This window comes from Aplosporella prunicola (genome assembly GCF_010093885.1).
Source record: "Aplosporella prunicola CBS 121167 unplaced genomic scaffold K452scaffold_10, whole genome shotgun sequence".
Classification (NCBI taxonomy): Eukaryota; Fungi; Ascomycota; class Dothideomycetes; order Botryosphaeriales; family Aplosporellaceae; genus Aplosporella; species Aplosporella prunicola.
The window spans coordinates 979,120-994,497 of NW_022983538.1; the positions used below are offsets into that span (position 1 = coordinate 979,120).

At 50.3% G+C, this 15,378-nt stretch overlaps 7 protein-coding genes across 7 annotated transcripts; 3 read left to right on the top strand and 4 right to left on the bottom strand.

Annotated features, from left to right (window-relative positions):
* Window positions 1-464: 464 nt before the first annotated feature.
* K452DRAFT_226033 (uncharacterized protein) lies at window positions 465-1,591 on the bottom strand (the record flags this gene model as incomplete). The annotated part of the gene is made up of 4 exons (XM_033536800.1): window positions 465-525; window positions 580-842; window positions 907-1,142; window positions 1,210-1,591. The coding sequence occupies 4 exons, from the start codon at window positions 1,589-1,591 to the stop codon at window positions 465-467; spliced, it is 942 nt and encodes a 313-aa protein (XP_033398801.1).
* A 706-nt stretch (window positions 1,592-2,297) lies between these two features.
* K452DRAFT_286713 (uncharacterized protein) lies at window positions 2,298-3,810 on the top strand. The gene is made up of 3 exons (XM_033540350.1): window positions 2,298-2,441; window positions 2,527-3,309; window positions 3,359-3,810. The coding sequence occupies exons 2-3, from the start codon at window positions 2,564-2,566 to the stop codon at window positions 3,414-3,416; spliced, it is 804 nt and encodes a 267-aa protein (XP_033398802.1). The 5' UTR covers window positions 2,298-2,441; window positions 2,527-2,563; the 3' UTR covers window positions 3,417-3,810.
* On the bottom strand, window positions 3,786-3,947 carry K452DRAFT_226333 (uncharacterized protein; the record flags this gene model as incomplete). Its single annotated transcript, XM_033536818.1, has 1 exon — window positions 3,786-3,947. A coding segment is annotated over one exon (162 nt), but the record flags the coding sequence as incomplete, so codon positions are not given.
* A 440-nt stretch (window positions 3,948-4,387) lies between these two features.
* Window positions 4,388-6,389, bottom strand: K452DRAFT_15476 (uncharacterized protein). Its single transcript, XM_033535579.1, has 3 exons — window positions 5,736-6,389; window positions 4,681-5,684; window positions 4,388-4,620 (listed from the first exon to the last, which is right to left on the bottom strand). The coding sequence occupies exons 1-2, from the start codon at window positions 6,253-6,255 to the stop codon at window positions 4,840-4,842; spliced, it is 1,365 nt and encodes a 454-aa protein (XP_033398804.1). The 5' UTR covers window positions 6,256-6,389; the 3' UTR covers window positions 4,388-4,620; window positions 4,681-4,839.
* A 1,189-nt stretch (window positions 6,390-7,578) lies between these two features.
* On the top strand, window positions 7,579-8,744 carry K452DRAFT_226286 (uncharacterized protein; the record flags this gene model as incomplete). The annotated part of the gene is made up of 2 exons (XM_033536816.1): window positions 7,579-8,282; window positions 8,339-8,744. The coding sequence occupies 2 exons, from the start codon at window positions 7,579-7,581 to the stop codon at window positions 8,742-8,744; spliced, it is 1,110 nt and encodes a 369-aa protein (XP_033398805.1).
* A 627-nt stretch (window positions 8,745-9,371) lies between these two features.
* Window positions 9,372-11,989, bottom strand: K452DRAFT_248860 (uncharacterized protein). Its single transcript, XM_033538114.1, has 5 exons — window positions 11,601-11,989; window positions 11,410-11,547; window positions 10,938-11,357; window positions 10,457-10,872; window positions 9,372-10,401 (listed from the first exon to the last, which is right to left on the bottom strand). The coding sequence occupies exons 1-5, from the start codon at window positions 11,652-11,654 to the stop codon at window positions 9,624-9,626; spliced, it is 1,806 nt and encodes a 601-aa protein (XP_033398806.1). The 5' UTR covers window positions 11,655-11,989; the 3' UTR covers window positions 9,372-9,623.
* Window positions 11,990-13,910: 1,921 nt separating this feature from the next.
* On the top strand, window positions 13,911-15,346 carry K452DRAFT_350718 (uncharacterized protein; the record flags this gene model as incomplete). The annotated part of the gene is made up of 1 exon (XM_033545674.1): window positions 13,911-15,346. Exon 1 carries the CDS (start codon window positions 13,979-13,981, stop codon window positions 15,344-15,346), a length of 1,368 nt encoding a protein of 455 aa, XP_033398807.1. The 5' UTR covers window positions 13,911-13,978.
* Between the last annotated feature and the right edge of the window lie 32 nt (window positions 15,347-15,378).

Below are 15,378 nucleotides of genomic sequence, written 5' to 3' on the forward strand. Positions count from 1 at the left end.
AGCGTGCTATATATCTATCTTTTCGCTTCTAAAGAGTAGCGACGGATATAGAGTATGCGCTAGGGGTTTAGAGGTATATATTGTCTCTCTTCTGGTAAGCTACACTAGGCAATACGTGGACGCTTATTTCTTTTAAGAACATACAATACAAACGGCATACTCATTTTAGAGACAGGCAAACGATAGGCAATTGAATTGTTTAAGATAAGCAATGGTTACGAATACGAACAATATATAAGTACTGAGATCTGTTATATTACAAGCAAAAGGATAGATAAAAAAGCATAGTATATTTCTGCGCTCTAAACCAGTCCAACTACCTTGCTATTTTCTTTTTTTCCAACTAGACTGTACAAAGAGAAAGGACCAACATCGATATGAAAGCTTTAGAGTATACCGAAAGGCTTGCCAACGAACCTTCTGTGCGTGGTGTTATTTTGTTCCCCTATGAAACTGTAGCTTTGCTACTGTGATTGTTGAGAAACCGCTCCCATCTGCATGAAAACCATGAGGACTGCGGCGTATCTGAAAACAGTCAGTGATAAGCATCATTGGTTGATTTGATAGTATTCAACTTACGCGGATGTGGCGGCGACGGTTTCAAAAGGCTTGACCGCGGTGACGAGAACAAGTAGGATCATGAACAAAGGGACGAAGATGCAGATGATGGTCAATCGCTGCGTGGAAGATGTTGCAGCGTTTAGCCACCATGCCGGTCCCAATAGCATCCCGAGACCAAGTAGCAGAACGATCAAAGTGACTGTGTAGTCAATGAGACTATCGTTGTAGTAGTGACTTCCTGGGTCTTCGAACTCAAAAGTATACTCATCTTGTGCCTTTTGCTGTATGCGGTTACTGAGTTAGCTGTCTTTAGTATCCGATAGAAGAAAGTTGGTGTCACTGTACCTTTACCCTCCAGCAACACAAGCGATTAAACCAAGAAAAGCTTTCCAAGAACCGACGGAGCGGGGTCTTTGGTCTATCAACTAGCGCGATCAAGTCCTTTTCTTTGTTGATGAATTCTTGTTCCGCCGATTCTATAGCTGTCGGATAGTCGCTGAACCAGCTTTGGACATTCCTGATGATACGACGCGGCATCTTGGGTTTTTCTTTCAACTTGGAATAGTATAAGACCAATCTGTCTATAGATGGTATTAGAAAACGGTCGAAGGACTTGGTTTTATGTAGGCTAATGTTTTCTTTACTCACCGTACTTTTCCAAGAGCTCCGCAAGCTCGTGCATTATCTCCCATCGCCGGCCTCCGTATAGTTCACGATCTTTTGCGAAGCTTCCAGTGACAGCCATATGTTCCAAGTCTTCGTAGCCTTTACCGACAGGAATCGTTATATGACTCCGATCTGATTCGGCAAGTTCATGTTCTAATTGCCTGATCTTTTCTTGCAGCATCAAAATTGTCCTTGCGTGAAGTGCGCCATATCGGCGGATTACGAAGGCATCGTCGTCTGATGCCAGGAACTTGGACAAAGCAGGGTATCCCATGAATATGTAAGGCCTTTTCCGCTTCTCCGCTCTTGTTGGACCCCGATAGCTTGGATTTTGTGTTGTGTGCTGTAGGGTCGAAAGGCCCATTGGTTCCACAGGCCGTTCTTCCTTACTAGCCTCCTCGATAGGACCTAGAATTGACCAAGTCACGTCCTCCAATGGAGCTGGAGACATGCAATAAGGCTCTGATAGTGGCTCGTGGCATTTCCACGGATTGCGTGAGGAAAGTTTTTCATTCTGCTCGTAGGGTTCCCGAGTGAATGGTTGCACACTCACATTGTTGTGTAGAAAAGCCGGACTGGGAGCGTAGACTCTGTGTCCGTCTTCAAAACACTCCTCTCGGTCAAATAGAGAGTCAAACCTTGCGGTCATGTTTGTATGGAGTCCCAGAATGCGAGGTTGGGGTTCAAAAAAATTCGAAGTCATCACAGGAACTGCACTGCATTACTTTGAGCGCGGGGGTTATAACAGTTTTTATCAGAGCTAGTTTACACAGCCTCGTCTTCCCCGTGAAACAGGGAAGCTATCCAATCATCTTGCCTAAGAGTGAGCACAAGGCTTATTTCGTGTGCAGCTGACCGGGATTGCCCCGACCAGTCGGATGTATGGTGCCAACAATGAAGTTGGCTTAACCCCTGCTTTGCAGTAACGCAAAAGAGAAACGATACCTCCGGCTCGGCTTACTGCTGCCTAACCCAGACCCTAAGTGAGGCTGAATACTAGGCAACTTTTACTTATCTTCAGAGCCTTTCGCTTTCATACCTATTCCTTCGGCCTTCGGCCTTGCTGATGTCGCAGCACTGCCATCTATGCTTCGCATCCCTCAGCTTGCACCAGAAGGCTCAGTGCTGGCTGTTTTAGAGGCAACCACAGACAGTGCGTCGACAAGCAAGCAGGTTTCAGAGCCTCGCACAGGCTAGGCTGAGTAGGCTCACAGGTTAGGCTCCGAGCCCCCAACTTTTTGCTAGATCGAAAGATGCAAGTCAGTGTCACAGATACTGGATGACTGACACATTCCTTAGAAGTTTGACGTCAACTCAACACGATATCTTTTCCAGCATGTCGAGCAAAAATTGGGCCAGCGCACTAGGTCCGGTCAATGCAGTCGCCAAGTTCCGTTGGGCTACGAAACGCGAGAGATCATACAAAAGTAAAGAAGAAGAAGAAGAAGACGATGGCGATGATTTAGAAGATGAGGATGATACTGGGAGAGGACTCGATCGGGAACGAAGGAAAGGAGTGACCGCAAGGCCCATGCCGCTAGGCCCAGCTCCGTCCCTACCACGCCTTGGGGAGTACCAAAGTACCCCAAACAGGTATTCATTTGCAACTACTTCGTCCGGGCGGCGGGATTCGTTTGCGCTCGAAGAGCGATCACCATTCAACCAAAGTCCAATGCAAAGAACCGGAAACACGCATCCGGTTAACGACCAATATCGCCACGGCAATCCAACAGAAAATCGAGTACCAGGCCTTGAACTTCATTACCTTTCAACTGGCGCTCAACAAGCCTCTGCAATCTATTCTAACCCCTTTTACCAACCTGCAAGCCACTGGGACTCACTCACTAATTTACCCGGACCGCATTCCCCCCAACCAAATTTGGGTCATCATAGTCAGCAACCTCCCATGCATAGCGGATTTCAAAACAACAATTATCCTTCCACAAACCCGTTTTACCGTTCACAAACAGATATCGAGTATAACCACAATTTAACGGCAGTAGCAACAACATCGGATAATGTCAATGTTGCGACACGTCAGGCTTCAGTACGTTGTGAACATGGTTACATAAAGTACACCACGTAAGTCTCATCGCAACTTAAAGATTAGTGTTTAATTAACTTGACCTAGCCAGACGGATTGCCCATATGGGTGTACGCCGCTTAACCCATTCCGAGGTATTCGTTGACTTGTATTTGAACAGGTCATTTCTCAAGACTGTACTGTCATTCTTCCGACATATTCGTGAAGTTACGGCTTAATGTCCACGGGAGAGGAGATTGCACTACGTGTGCTGTTCTAGAGGTTCTAGGTTTGCGTAACACTTGGGGTTGAATTTTATTCTGCCCAATACGGCACGATTTTTTCGAGGTCGAAACGTTCTTCTAAGTCACGAACATCATGATACCATCAAAAGACGGCGTTGATTGCTTAAGGTTCTTTGTTTTGCGCTGGGTTGCGTCTTCCAAGCCTCTTGTATAGGCAGTACCTATTTCGTTGCTGTATAGAGAGGCAGCATTTTGAGGAGGCGTAAAGCTAGCTTGTTATATATCAAACATCAAAACATCTCTGTCACATACGACCATAGGTCACAGAATGCAAGGCATCCCGTCCGCTCTGCCAAATTTAAGCTGTGAACCGGCTGATTAGTAGTTAGGTGGGTGACCACTAGCGAATCCCAGCTGTTGTATGTTTTGTTTTTGCTTCTCATGTCACTGAGGAATGTCTCTTCTTTAAGCTCTGTAACGATAGCAGTTCTTTTGGAGTTCTTTTAGTTTAGTATAAACGATAATAGGTGCTTTGTTGAGTTTTGGCGTAGTGAATTTTTAAGTGAATAAAATTTGCTGTCGTGTCGTGAGCGCTTTCTACAGACACCCTCCTTATTGTTCGATTCATCTTGTGCTGGCACCGCGTATGCACTGGAAAATTAGATAGCAAAAGAGAGTCTTACAAGTACGAAATTATAGGCCTGCGTGAGGAAACATATCTATAATAGTGATACCGGGCCATTAGATTCCGAAGTAGCGCCATCTAGAGTCTCAGTGAACCTTACGGCCGTACCGTAGTTAACTACATTGAATAGTTATCTTTTTGCTGTATGGCGGAAGCTTAAGCGGACTACAGGTTTTAATGTTACGGCGATGCTTAGACATTTACCAAATCAGTTTTAAAAGACCTAAAAGTTATCAAATTAAGAGCTTCAATAATATCGAAAACTTGCTAAGTACATACACACTTAACTTCCCGCAAACATACCATACAGAAACGAGTAAAGTAAAGGAGTGCATCTTCATAACTCGTAAGCCAAAAGGTATCAGGATGAAGGTAAGAGATGATTCGAGGCATTGCTTCCTGCAAAAGGCATATTACACAGAATTTAGGAGGAGCGATTGCTATCATCCTCAATAGTTAGTGAATAGTATTTTAGAATTATAAACTTTAGAGCAGCTCACTTTCTCTTGTAGGAGTGTGCCGCCTGCGCGTACTAGCCCAACTACATATTTTAGTTGCTTTTATCTCATTGCAACATTCACTGTTAGAAAGATACCTTTGCAGGTTTGCAATGAATTGCTGCCGGGGAAGGGCACACCATGTAGTCGATTCCTGAAAGTCTAGGCAGGTGGAGGAGGCGGAGGTGGTGATTGTTGAGTCGCCTCAGGCGGAGGTGAATATATTGGCGAGGACGTGCATTTATGGCCCCCTCCAAAGGCTATCTGAGGCCGAGGATCACCTTGACCTAGACCATACGGTACAACGATCCATGGTGCTACGAACTGATGGCTGTAGTAGGGTTCAATGGTGGAGCTATCCATTAAATCCGTTAATGGTCGTGAACTTGACCTGTGGTATGATGGAGGTGCCGAATCGTCATCCCGTCTCGAAGAGGGTGTTGAGGCGTAGTTACTGGAAGTGTCGTAACTGCCCTGTACGTCAGAGGTAACCACCGGACATGGTCTAGGTTGAGGTTGCACCCATGATGGTCTCTTCCGTTTCATGCCGCTTTGATAGTCCCGTGACTCATCGGTCTCTACTTCTTCATCATTCTCACGGTTTTGTCTGTCAATCTGCCTAAACTTGGCGACGGCAGAGGTGAAAGTCGTGGGCATGTTCCACCAACTTTGCGCTTGTGGGTTATTGTTGTTGCCGTCAACTCCATGCTCCTTTATTGAGTTTTCGGTCTCTTCCTCGACCTGTTGATTGTCTTCCATTGAGCCGCACTTAATCGTGGGTAAGTTCATAGGTTCCCAAACTGTTCCAGAGACGTCTTGCGGTTGCAAAACCGCAAGAGCAGCAATTTCAATACTTTTGTCTTGGAGGCTTGCTTTTACTTGTTCAATTGTATCAAGTGCCGGGACGACATAAACATCTCCAATAGGGTTGGAACCAATGACATGACCGTAGAGTGCTGGGATGTCGAGGTCAATTATCACAGCTCCAGATTCGCCAGCAACCACTCCTGCTGAGTAATTAGTGAGCGTGAACTCAGAGAATAGAAAAGACTTTATACCTTTAGAGTCAGAAGGAGTGAAATTCCAAGCGTGACAGAGCCCTGAATCTGAACCGTCACTTATTTTTGCCTGGATGTCGCGCAAAAAGCCATGTCTCATTCCTCTGACTCCCGAAATCATCACTGCCGGTATACAAGCCTCGGTCGACGCTGATTTGATATTTGCTGGAAAGTAAAAAGGGCGAGCACTACCCTCTGGATTATTGGTGCTGAGCTCAAATTCAATGACAGCCCAGTCAAGGTCAATGGCCGTTGGTTCCTCGTAGGAGCTGATGATACAGCGGCCGTTACCAACCAACGTTATCGAATTTGCATTTCCTAGCGAGCTTTCCTTTCCTTCCGAACCACTTTGTGGAATGGGTGTCGAAGCTGTCGATGATGTTGCATCACTGTTATATTCAACGTCATCATACCATGCACATGAATCGTCTGAATCAGAGGTAGATGCAGCTTCAAGAGCCTTTTCTCCTTCAGATGGACTCTTTTCCCATACTCCTTCAGGCAATGACTCAGTGTGCATGTTGAAAAGATGCCCTGCTGTAAGACCTAGTGTTCTCGTTCTCGTCTTGATGAGGGCACCAAGAGTTGCTTGTGAGCCGTTGAAATCCACTAATAAGCCACGGATTTCTTGGGCCGGGGATGCAGCTGCATATAGCGATACTTCACCGGAATTTCGTGTTGTGGGTGGGTTTTCCGACTGCCAGAAAACGAGCCTTAACGATGGTCTTTCCAAGGCAGAACTAGGAATTTTTTGTGGCTTGAGGTGAAAAAGCGTTTGGATATTCGACGTCACAGAGCCTTGTTGATCGGTTGTTTGATATTGACGTCGAATATGCGCGCTTGTAAAGAGCTTCCGAAGGCTTCGAAAAAGTTTCTTGAGACAGAATACAACAATGGAAGGCCTAGCATCATCAGGGCAACTTCCGCATGAACGCAATTCGTAATTGATGTGCCTTGTCCGGTGTCGCAAATCAGAGTTATTCTCCACAGCCTGTTTGAAGAGATCTTGGACCACTTCGTACTTCTCACGGAAGGCAGTATCGATCGCGACGCGAGGATAAATGTAGAGTTTTGTATATGGTACTGATATCTCGTCGGTAGAAGGATTCGGTGTTGAAGTATAAGGAGGCTTTGGGCTTCCGGCTCTGTCGCTCGGCCCACTAGGACAGCTACCGCTTTGTGTAGCACGCACTTTGTTCCGAGTTCGGATTTCCTCATCTACGTGGGGTGTTGGTGAGCCTGGTTGGGCCGCGAAGAGATCCCAGTTACCCTGAGGATCCGTAAGGGTAGTGACATGTTCGAAGTGATTGAAAGGTCCTGTCGCACCGGATTTGTTTGTTTCCTTAGACGGGGATCGTGGAAGGTCTTTATTGGCGGGTTTGGCCGAACAACAAGGAGGTGACGAGGGTGCGTAACGGAGGTATTCCTAATCCCGATAGATGCCGCTACTATGGCGATAGTAGGATGGCACTTCGGACCTTTCTTGGAGTGTCGCTGAAGTACCGTGATCCAATATACCGTCTGGTCTTTTCGAGTAACTTCCGTTCATCCCGAGACGGCTTTATTCGGTATAAGGTCAGTGAACTACACGCAGTCTGTACCGATCGTAGATGCGGATTCGAAAGATCAGTCTTTGTGAAACATCTCAAGGCAGAGTTGGGCTGGTAGAAAACTCTGCACGAGGCTGATATGTACAAGGTGGTACAAAACCCCGCACGAGGATGATTTGCTGCCTAAAAATAGCCTGACGCACCTACACGCCACTTCACTTTCAAGCGGCTTCATACGACTATTTCCTAGGTTTCTTTATCAACCGACAAGATAACTGATGTGAAACGCTAAAATGTTTCCAGCGACCAAAAATGACCGGGAAACCCTTAAAAATGAATTGTTTGACAACAAAGTGGCTGTTGGAGCACTCAATGCATACTTCGCTACATACGATTCCCTTACACTAGACATGGCTACTCCGGCCGTTCTTCAAATCGAGACACCTATTGTGCGCACACATCAGGACATTTTGGTACTCGTTCGGCTCCTGAAAGCAAATGCGCATCATACGCGTACTCAAACACTTGCCCTTGCTATCCAGTCATTCAATCGGAATGGAGCTACTGATGAAGGGAGCGAAGCTTACACTCGGGAGATGACGGAGCTCAATAGAGCACTTAATCTTGCCGTCCAGTTGCTCTGCATGATTGATTGTTCCGCCAAGGAAAAGCATTCTCATGATTTTGAGTTGGGAGACTTCAAACCAGTGGAGTGGCGCAAGGAGGAGACTTTTGTTAACTTTTTGAAGAGAATATTACCTGTGGCGGATCCGGGCATGTGTTTCAGTCGTGAGAAAAAGAACAAAATGAAAGCCTGGAAGCTCAGTAAGCGTGCTGGGATTACTTTCAAAGCAACCGACAACATCGTGGAACATCTTCTTTATGATCCAAAGGATGAAACTGTCCGACTATTTCATCATGCTGCATTCTTGAAGGCACAGCTGGATTCTTCCACAAACCATTCCATGAGCATAGCATGCGAGGAATCTCTTGCAGAGTAAGTCCAGCCTCTCCACCAACTGGTGTATTACTTTACTTACCTAGGCTGTGCAGGGGAAAGTTGCCACCGCGGCTTCTTCTAGAAACACTCAGCACTTTCCAAACCATCCTCTTTCCCAGTGTGGACGTCAAATCAACCAAACTCCTGGAAACTCTCATCTCATCGAAAGACACAAGATTCGATGCCGAATGTCTCACTCATGATAGCCATACTCGAAATGTACCTGCAGGCATGGAGTACGTGTACTGGGGCCAGCGCCTTCAACGGTTACATGAGCTCGTCACCAACCCAAAACCAAGACACCGGCTTGGGCGCTGGCTGCAACGGCACAACTCGGACCGCAATGCGCTATACATTGCGATTATTGGACTTTTTCTGTCGGTGTTCTTTGGATTCTTAAGCGTACTGATCGGAATCTTCCAGTCATGGGTTGCTTGGAAGGCATGGAAAAGTCAGTGATCATCCACCTAATCCGCATACATTTCTCAGTATAATTCTCTATTGCTATGGGATTTACAAGCAGATTAGAAGAATATGTGCGTACAGTATTCCTTAGAAGAGGCCGGTGAAATCTGATAAGGACAAACACTCGTAGTCATTTTAGTATACAAGCAAGGTTCATATTGCAATTACCGCAGCGACAAGGTCCTAATTACTATACACCAGAAGCCACGCCGTCATCCCATCATCCACACTCACCACAACGGCCACCAGCCGGCACCGCACCCAGACGACCGGTGAGCAAATCCCGCACCGCCGCGCCTTCCAATCCCTCGTCCCTCGCACGTCACTTACCATAGGCCTCATGATTGGCGCTCGTTTCTCGCTCGCCTCGCACTTCGGTGCCGCAGTGCGGCCATGTAGTGGTCGTGGCGGCCGTGGCGCCGCGAAGGAGCGTGTGGCGCGGGCGTCGGGCGTGGATGCGGCTATGGCGCGCGCTAAGGTAGGGTGTGTGGCTGCCGAAGCGGAAATTGTGGTGATGGATGGGGTGGGGTATGCGGGTAGGGAGGGCGTTGTGAGAGTGGTTGTGGGGTGGGGTGGGAGATTATGGGGAGATGGTGGGTGTGCGTATGTATGTACTTTTGGGGTGGTGAGACTTTTGAATTTGCAAGGTGTAGTAACGCCTCGATAATGAAATGTGCAGAAAGATTTTTGAACGTAAGAGACGCTCATCCGCCCATGCATTACCAATTCTATAGTCTAAACAGAAACAAGTCTTGCAAACATTATGAAGCAACCATGGTATCTTAAGCATGTTCGCAAAGCGCAGCAAGCAACAACAGTATCAACAGATGCCGTGCCGTCATACACATACCCATCATCGTCAAGGCCAGGTGTTCAACACCTACCGAAATCAACTCTCGTCAGCACAATCGACGAGCACCAACACACGACGATGCCCGTGAAAATACTGTTCCAAGACAATAACTTTTGGTCGTCTTTGACGGGCTCCTCCCGTCCCTGCTCAAGAGGAGCAACTTCCGGAACCATGACTTCAGCATCCACCTCAGCAGGCGGCACGAACGCCTCAACAATGGAAAGCGCCGAATCTGTGCGCGTGTGATACGGCTTCTGCAGCTTCGCGCCTTCGCCACGCAAGACGCGGCGCAGGATCTTGCCTGTCGAGTTGCGCGGCACCTTGTCGACGAAGCACAGCTCGGCCGGGACCTTGTAGCCTGAGAGGCGACCGCGCAGCCATTCGCGCAGACTGGCCGCGTCCAGCAAGCCTTGTTCTTGCTCCGCGCCGCGGCGCACAATGTACGCGCGGATGAACTCGTCGACGCCGTTGGCTTCTTTAATGCCAATGGCAGCGGCATCGGCAATGCAAGGGTGTTGCAGCAGTTCTGATTCGATCTCCGTGGGAGAAACTTGCCAGCCGCGTACTTTGATGAGCTCTTTGGCACGATCGATGATGTAGATGGAGGGGACGCCCGAGGCAGACGTCACGCGGTAGCCGATGTCGCCAGAACGCAGATAGCGACCACAGGGTGAAAAGGCTGCGGTGGTGGCGGTGGGGTTGTCGATGTATGAAAGAAGGAGATGCGGGGCATTGAAGATGATTTCGCCCGCTTCATAGTCGCCGACAATAGGCTCATCAGTTTCAGTATTCACGATTCTGTCGAAGTGTTAGCAAAGCACTGGGTGGTGGGCGTGGACAATACAATACGTACGTGAGCTCAAACCCTTCCACTGGCTGCCCAACGCTGTCGTCCTCCCTCCGTACTGTGTCATGAACAGTCGTAACCCAGCCAGCCTCGGTCATACCCCAGACCTGACGGATGACCGCATCTGGGTGCAGCATGTCATACAGAGGCTTTTGTTGAGAGTACTTCACGCTTGCACCTCCCATCCAGATGGATCTCAAGCTCCTCAGCCCTTCTTTAGTGGCAAACTCAGACTTGTGCATCCTCATTAGAACAGGAGGAGGAACGTAAATTTCGCTGATATCATAAAGAGAAATTGAAGTCAGGAAGGGCGCTTCAGCGAACCTGCGCATAATGTAAGTTGGAATGCCCGCATGGATGCTGGATGGAAGTATGGGAGATGCAAAAGCATGGAATGGAGGAAGAGCAAGCAGTCGAGATTGCTGAAGAAAGAAGTCAGCGATTGCGTCGACATAATTTATAGATAATCTGCTGCGGCCTGACATACCTTGTATGGAGTAACGTTGCACCTAGCTTCTGATTGAGTGACATGGTACGAGTGCGAGATCATGGCAGCCTTGGGAAGCCCGGATGTGCCGCTCGTAGAGTTGTACGTGGCGGGGGTGATGTCCGGGTCCGCGACGGTTACCCAGTCGCTCTCGCCACGTTCAAGAAGGGTCGTCCAAGATTGGAGACCGGAGTTTGTGTTTGGTGTTTCCGTGTCAAACACAAAAATGTTGGACCCCGCAAGACCAATCTGCTCCGCCGCTGCAAGGGTCTTCTCCAGCATGGGAGGCTCGACAATTACCACCTTTGGTCGGGTCAATTCGAAGTGGTGGACAAGCTCGTGGGTGGTATATGCTGGGTTCACGCCGGTAAAGGCAGCGCCAGAACCGATGATGCCGAGGTACAAGACGGAATATTGCAGCTGGTACCTGCGTAAGCACGGCACCCAAAATAGCCACAGGTATCGACCTTACATCGTTGAAGCAGTTCACACAAACGCAATCACCCTCCCGCACGCCGGAAGCTTGCAGACCACGGATTAATTGCCGAACTTTCCTCTTGATTTGGCTAAAGGACAGGGAATTTGAGGGCGATAGCGCGTCGATGAGGAGCTAATTTGTGTCAATGGTCGAACTTTGAAAAGAAGATCTCTTGATAGACGCACCGGCTCATCTGGGTTGCGGACAGTGCCGCCGATAGTCCAAGAAACGAGGTCCATGTTTAAAGTGAAACGGCTGAAGGTGCAAATTGAAGTTTGAGCAAGAGAAGTTGAAGGAGAATAAGGTTGTATCTTCGGTGATTAAGGCAGACAGGAAAACGGCGAGGGAGATGCGAGCTATAAGCCACGTGCAGACGTTGGTGATGGAAGGCTTCAACAGTGAAAGAAAGACACGGGTGTTGCGGCTTTGACCCGTCCGCCTCAACTCAGACAATCAACAAACAAGGCTCAGCTCCCACACGCATGACAAAAAAAGACAATGCATGGTCAATCAGCGGAGACGCTCAGGCCTAGCCCAGCATGCGTGCAGCAAAGAGGTTTCCACTTCACCGTGCTTCTCGATAGTTCGAGAGCGGTGGGTGTGCCTGGTGACTTGATTAATGATAGCAGGCCGCAGAGGCCGATGGACTAAGAGGCAGATCCACGGCGAGGGGGCCATATCGGGGTCGAATTCACGAGTCATCTCGAGATAGACGACGAAAAGAGAAGCACTCGGGCTAGATCGTGGCCGTGGTGGCAGCGGGCCGAATGTGATCACAAGCTCGGGAGGTGGAGATGTCACAGGGATACGAGGCGATGGTGTATGTCGATCAGGTACATAGATGATGTGGTGGAGTGTGAAGAGTTGAGTTGGGGTGGGGAATCACGGCATCCAAAGCGGCTAGTCTCATCGTCGGGCCATCTCATCCCCCGCGCTCTGAAATCCAATCGCGCGTCTCGCTTCGCCCTCTCGTCCCTCGTCGCCTTTGTCTTGCGTCTCACGCGGACGCCTCAGCTTGCCGCCAACCGCCGCACATGGCATGCGGCACGTTTGGCGCGTGAGTCGCTATGTCCCGCCATCAGTTGTAACTCGTGCGCCAAAGTCCCGTATGGTGTTCGATCTGCAATCCTTCCGGAACGCGGCTTCCTCAACACCCGCGCTATCGAAAACCCTTGCAAGCGCCTCCCGTCTGGACGGGACGTGCTGCTCTAACAGGTTATTCCCGAGATCCATCCGCTCCAGCAGACCGGTTAGACCCTGTCTGCCCGACGATTCCGTGCGCGGGGTCGCATCGACGACGTTGGGATCCAGCTATCATGCCCGGAGGCTTGTCCGCTCTCGTTGTCCCCTTCGGTATACTTTCAATACAATGGCATTGGATTGAGGGGCATGTCCGACTCATTAACTTCAAGCCACACACCGATACGTCTTCTGCGCCGCGCTCCATGTCTGAATCTTTCTCTTCATCCTCTTGTGAGGTGCGGCGTGCACGCCTCTCCCCCATGCAGATCGCGGCAATCCCTCGCGCAAATCTCCACGCGGGTTCGCCTTATCTGCTCACCGACAACAGCACCACGTTGCCGGAATCTACGGTCTACGTAGCGCGCGTTGCGACAAGGCAAAGCTATACCCCATTCTACAGACGCTGATTCGAAGGCCGTACTGGCATCTTCGACACTGTCATGGCGTTGAGAACAATGTCGTTGCGCCGTCGTGACGCTAGATACAATGTTGACGGCCATGCCTCCACGACTGGCTGAGAACGCCCAGTTCCACATGCAGCAGCTACCATGCAGGTACCTGCACCACTTCAACCCCCTTCTAGTACGCATGAAGCAGGAACCGTGCATCAAGGTGGGGGCATGCTCATCTTTTCTTTCCTTCTTTGAACATGAACACAAGCCACTTCAGGTAGTTCGACTTTCGAGTTGGTGGGATGTCCTGAGACATTCCATCACATCCTCCCACCTCGGCATCATTGTGGAGGAACAACGCCTGCCGACCGCCCACAGTGCTAACATTGTTTAGTATCTTTTCCTCTGCCCTGTCAACACCACTTGTATAAAGTCGAGTGCCCCTGTCAATCAGTATTGTTCCTCATATCCTTGCACGGTTCGAATTCCTTATACCCTTGAGTGGTTCAATGACCAGCAAGCCAAACCATCAACGCATCGACAGCGCAATCACTGTTCGTCGTCGCACAAATCCCACCGTACAGACCCCTTCGTCAGGTTCTTTTACGGCCAAAGACTTTGCGGAATACGAGCAGCGTCTCGCCAATTCCTCTCCCCAGACGCCGACCATGGAACTCGAGCAACAGGCTGGCTTGCCTCAGCAACCCCCTACCGCCCACAGATCGAATCCTTCTACGGCATCCTTCGAGCCCATCAGGGCAGGAAGATTCAGCGGGCGCGATCTTGAAGAGTACGAGAAGCGGCTGAGCACTAGCACCGTTGCAGCTCCCGTGGAAGCATTCGAGAAATCCAACGCCATGGAGGCTGGCACCGCCGGCGATGAGAGGCAGGCGTCGAACCACCAGCGGGGCTGGTCGGAGTCGACTGTCATGACCACAACCAGTGCGTTTTATGAAGATACCATCCTCCCTGAAAAGCGCCAGTCCCGGCTGATGCGTCATGCCAGGCACACGTTCCTCAACGTATACAGGCGGCTCTTCTCCATTGTCTTCATTGCCAATGTGGTCGGGTTTGTCTGGATCACGGTTGACCACCACACGCTCAACCTTCCGGTCGAGGCTCTCGCGACAGCTGCGTCAGCCAACATCTGCGTCGCGATCTTGATCCGTCAGGAGTACATCGTCAACCTCTTGTACGCTGCCTGCTTGGCCGTTCCACCGGTCGCTCCGCTCCGCCTTCGCCGCCAGCTTGCCAAAGTCTACGAGAATGGCGGCATCCACAGCGGAGCTGCCATTGCCAGCACCCTCTGGTTCGCTCTCTTGACCATTGTCATCACTTACCAGTTTGTCAAGGGCGAGATCATCCTCCACTCGGGGGCCGTCTTGGCCATAACGTACATTCTCATCGCGTTCTTGGTCATGATCGTGTTCTTTGCTTACCCCGCCATGCGCAACCTTACGCACAACACGTTCGAGTTCACGCACCGTTTCGCCGGATGGACCGCCATTGGCATCTTCTGGGTCGATCTGATCCTTCTGGCGTTCAACACGCACTACACGACCGGCACACCGGTTGGCCTCATCATCGTCCGCATGCCGACCCTTTGGTTCTTGATCATCATCACGTTCCATCTGGCCCTTCCGTGGGTGCGCCTCCGCAAGGTCAAGTTTGAGGCGCAGAACCTCTCGAACCATGCCGTCCGCCTGAACTTCAAGGAGAAGCTGGCGCCAATCCGCGGCGTCGCACTCTCAACGTCTCCCTTCGGGCAGTACCACTCCTTCGCGACGTTCCCGAACACTGCGGCCCAGGAGAGCGACAGCCAATCGATCATCGTGTCGTCGGCCGGAGACTGGACCAAGGCGCAGGTTGGCGACGAGAGCACTGAGCGGCACTACTGGATGCGCGGCATCCCCAAGATCGGAGTGCTGGGCATAGCAACGATCTTCAAGTCGGTCGTGATCGTGACGACAGGCTCGGGCATCGGACCCTGCCTGGCGTTCATCAACCTGCCGGAGAACCTGCGGCGGCCGTGCCGGGTGCTGTGGAGCACGCCGCGGCCCGAGATGGTCTACGGGCAGGAGATCTGCAACATGGTGCTCGCGGCAGACCCCGAGGCCATCATCTGGGACTCCAAGGTCGGTGGCCGCCCCGACATGGTCAAGATGACGTACGAGCTGTTCACGCAGAGCGGCGCCGAGGCCGTCTTTGTCATTAGCAACCCGATGCTCACGCGCAAGCTTGTCTTTGGCTTGGAGAGCAGGGGCGTGCCGGCTTTTGGACCCATCTGGGACTCGTAGGCGGCGGCAGAGACTTGTTGGATAGGTGTCGA

Coding starts and splice junctions, on each gene's coding strand:
- K452DRAFT_286713 (XM_033540350.1), top strand. CDS start 2,564: ATGTCGAGCAAAAATTGGGCCAGCGCACTAGGTCCGGTCAATGCAGTC. Junction 3,310..3,358: donor GGTTACATAAAGTACACCAC/GTAAGTCTCATC, acceptor AACTTGACCTAG/CCAGACGGATTGCCCATATG.
- K452DRAFT_15476 (XM_033535579.1), bottom strand. CDS start 6,255: ATGCACACTGAGTCATTGCCTGAAGGAGTATGGGAAAAGAGTCCATCT. Junction 5,685..5,735: donor CACTCCTTCTGACTCTAAAG/GTATAAAGTCTT, acceptor ATTACTCAGCAG/GAGTGGTTGCTGGCGAATCT.
- K452DRAFT_248860 (XM_033538114.1), bottom strand. CDS start 11,654: ATGGACCTCGTTTCTTGGACTATCGGCGGCACTGTCCGCAACCCAGAT. Junction 11,548..11,600: donor TCCGCAACCCAGATGAGCCG/GTGCGTCTATCA, acceptor GACACAAATTAG/CTCCTCATCGACGCGCTATC. Junction 10,402..10,456: donor GTGGAAGGGTTTGAGCTCAC/GTACGTATTGTA, acceptor ACACTTCGACAG/AATCGTGAATACTGAAACTG.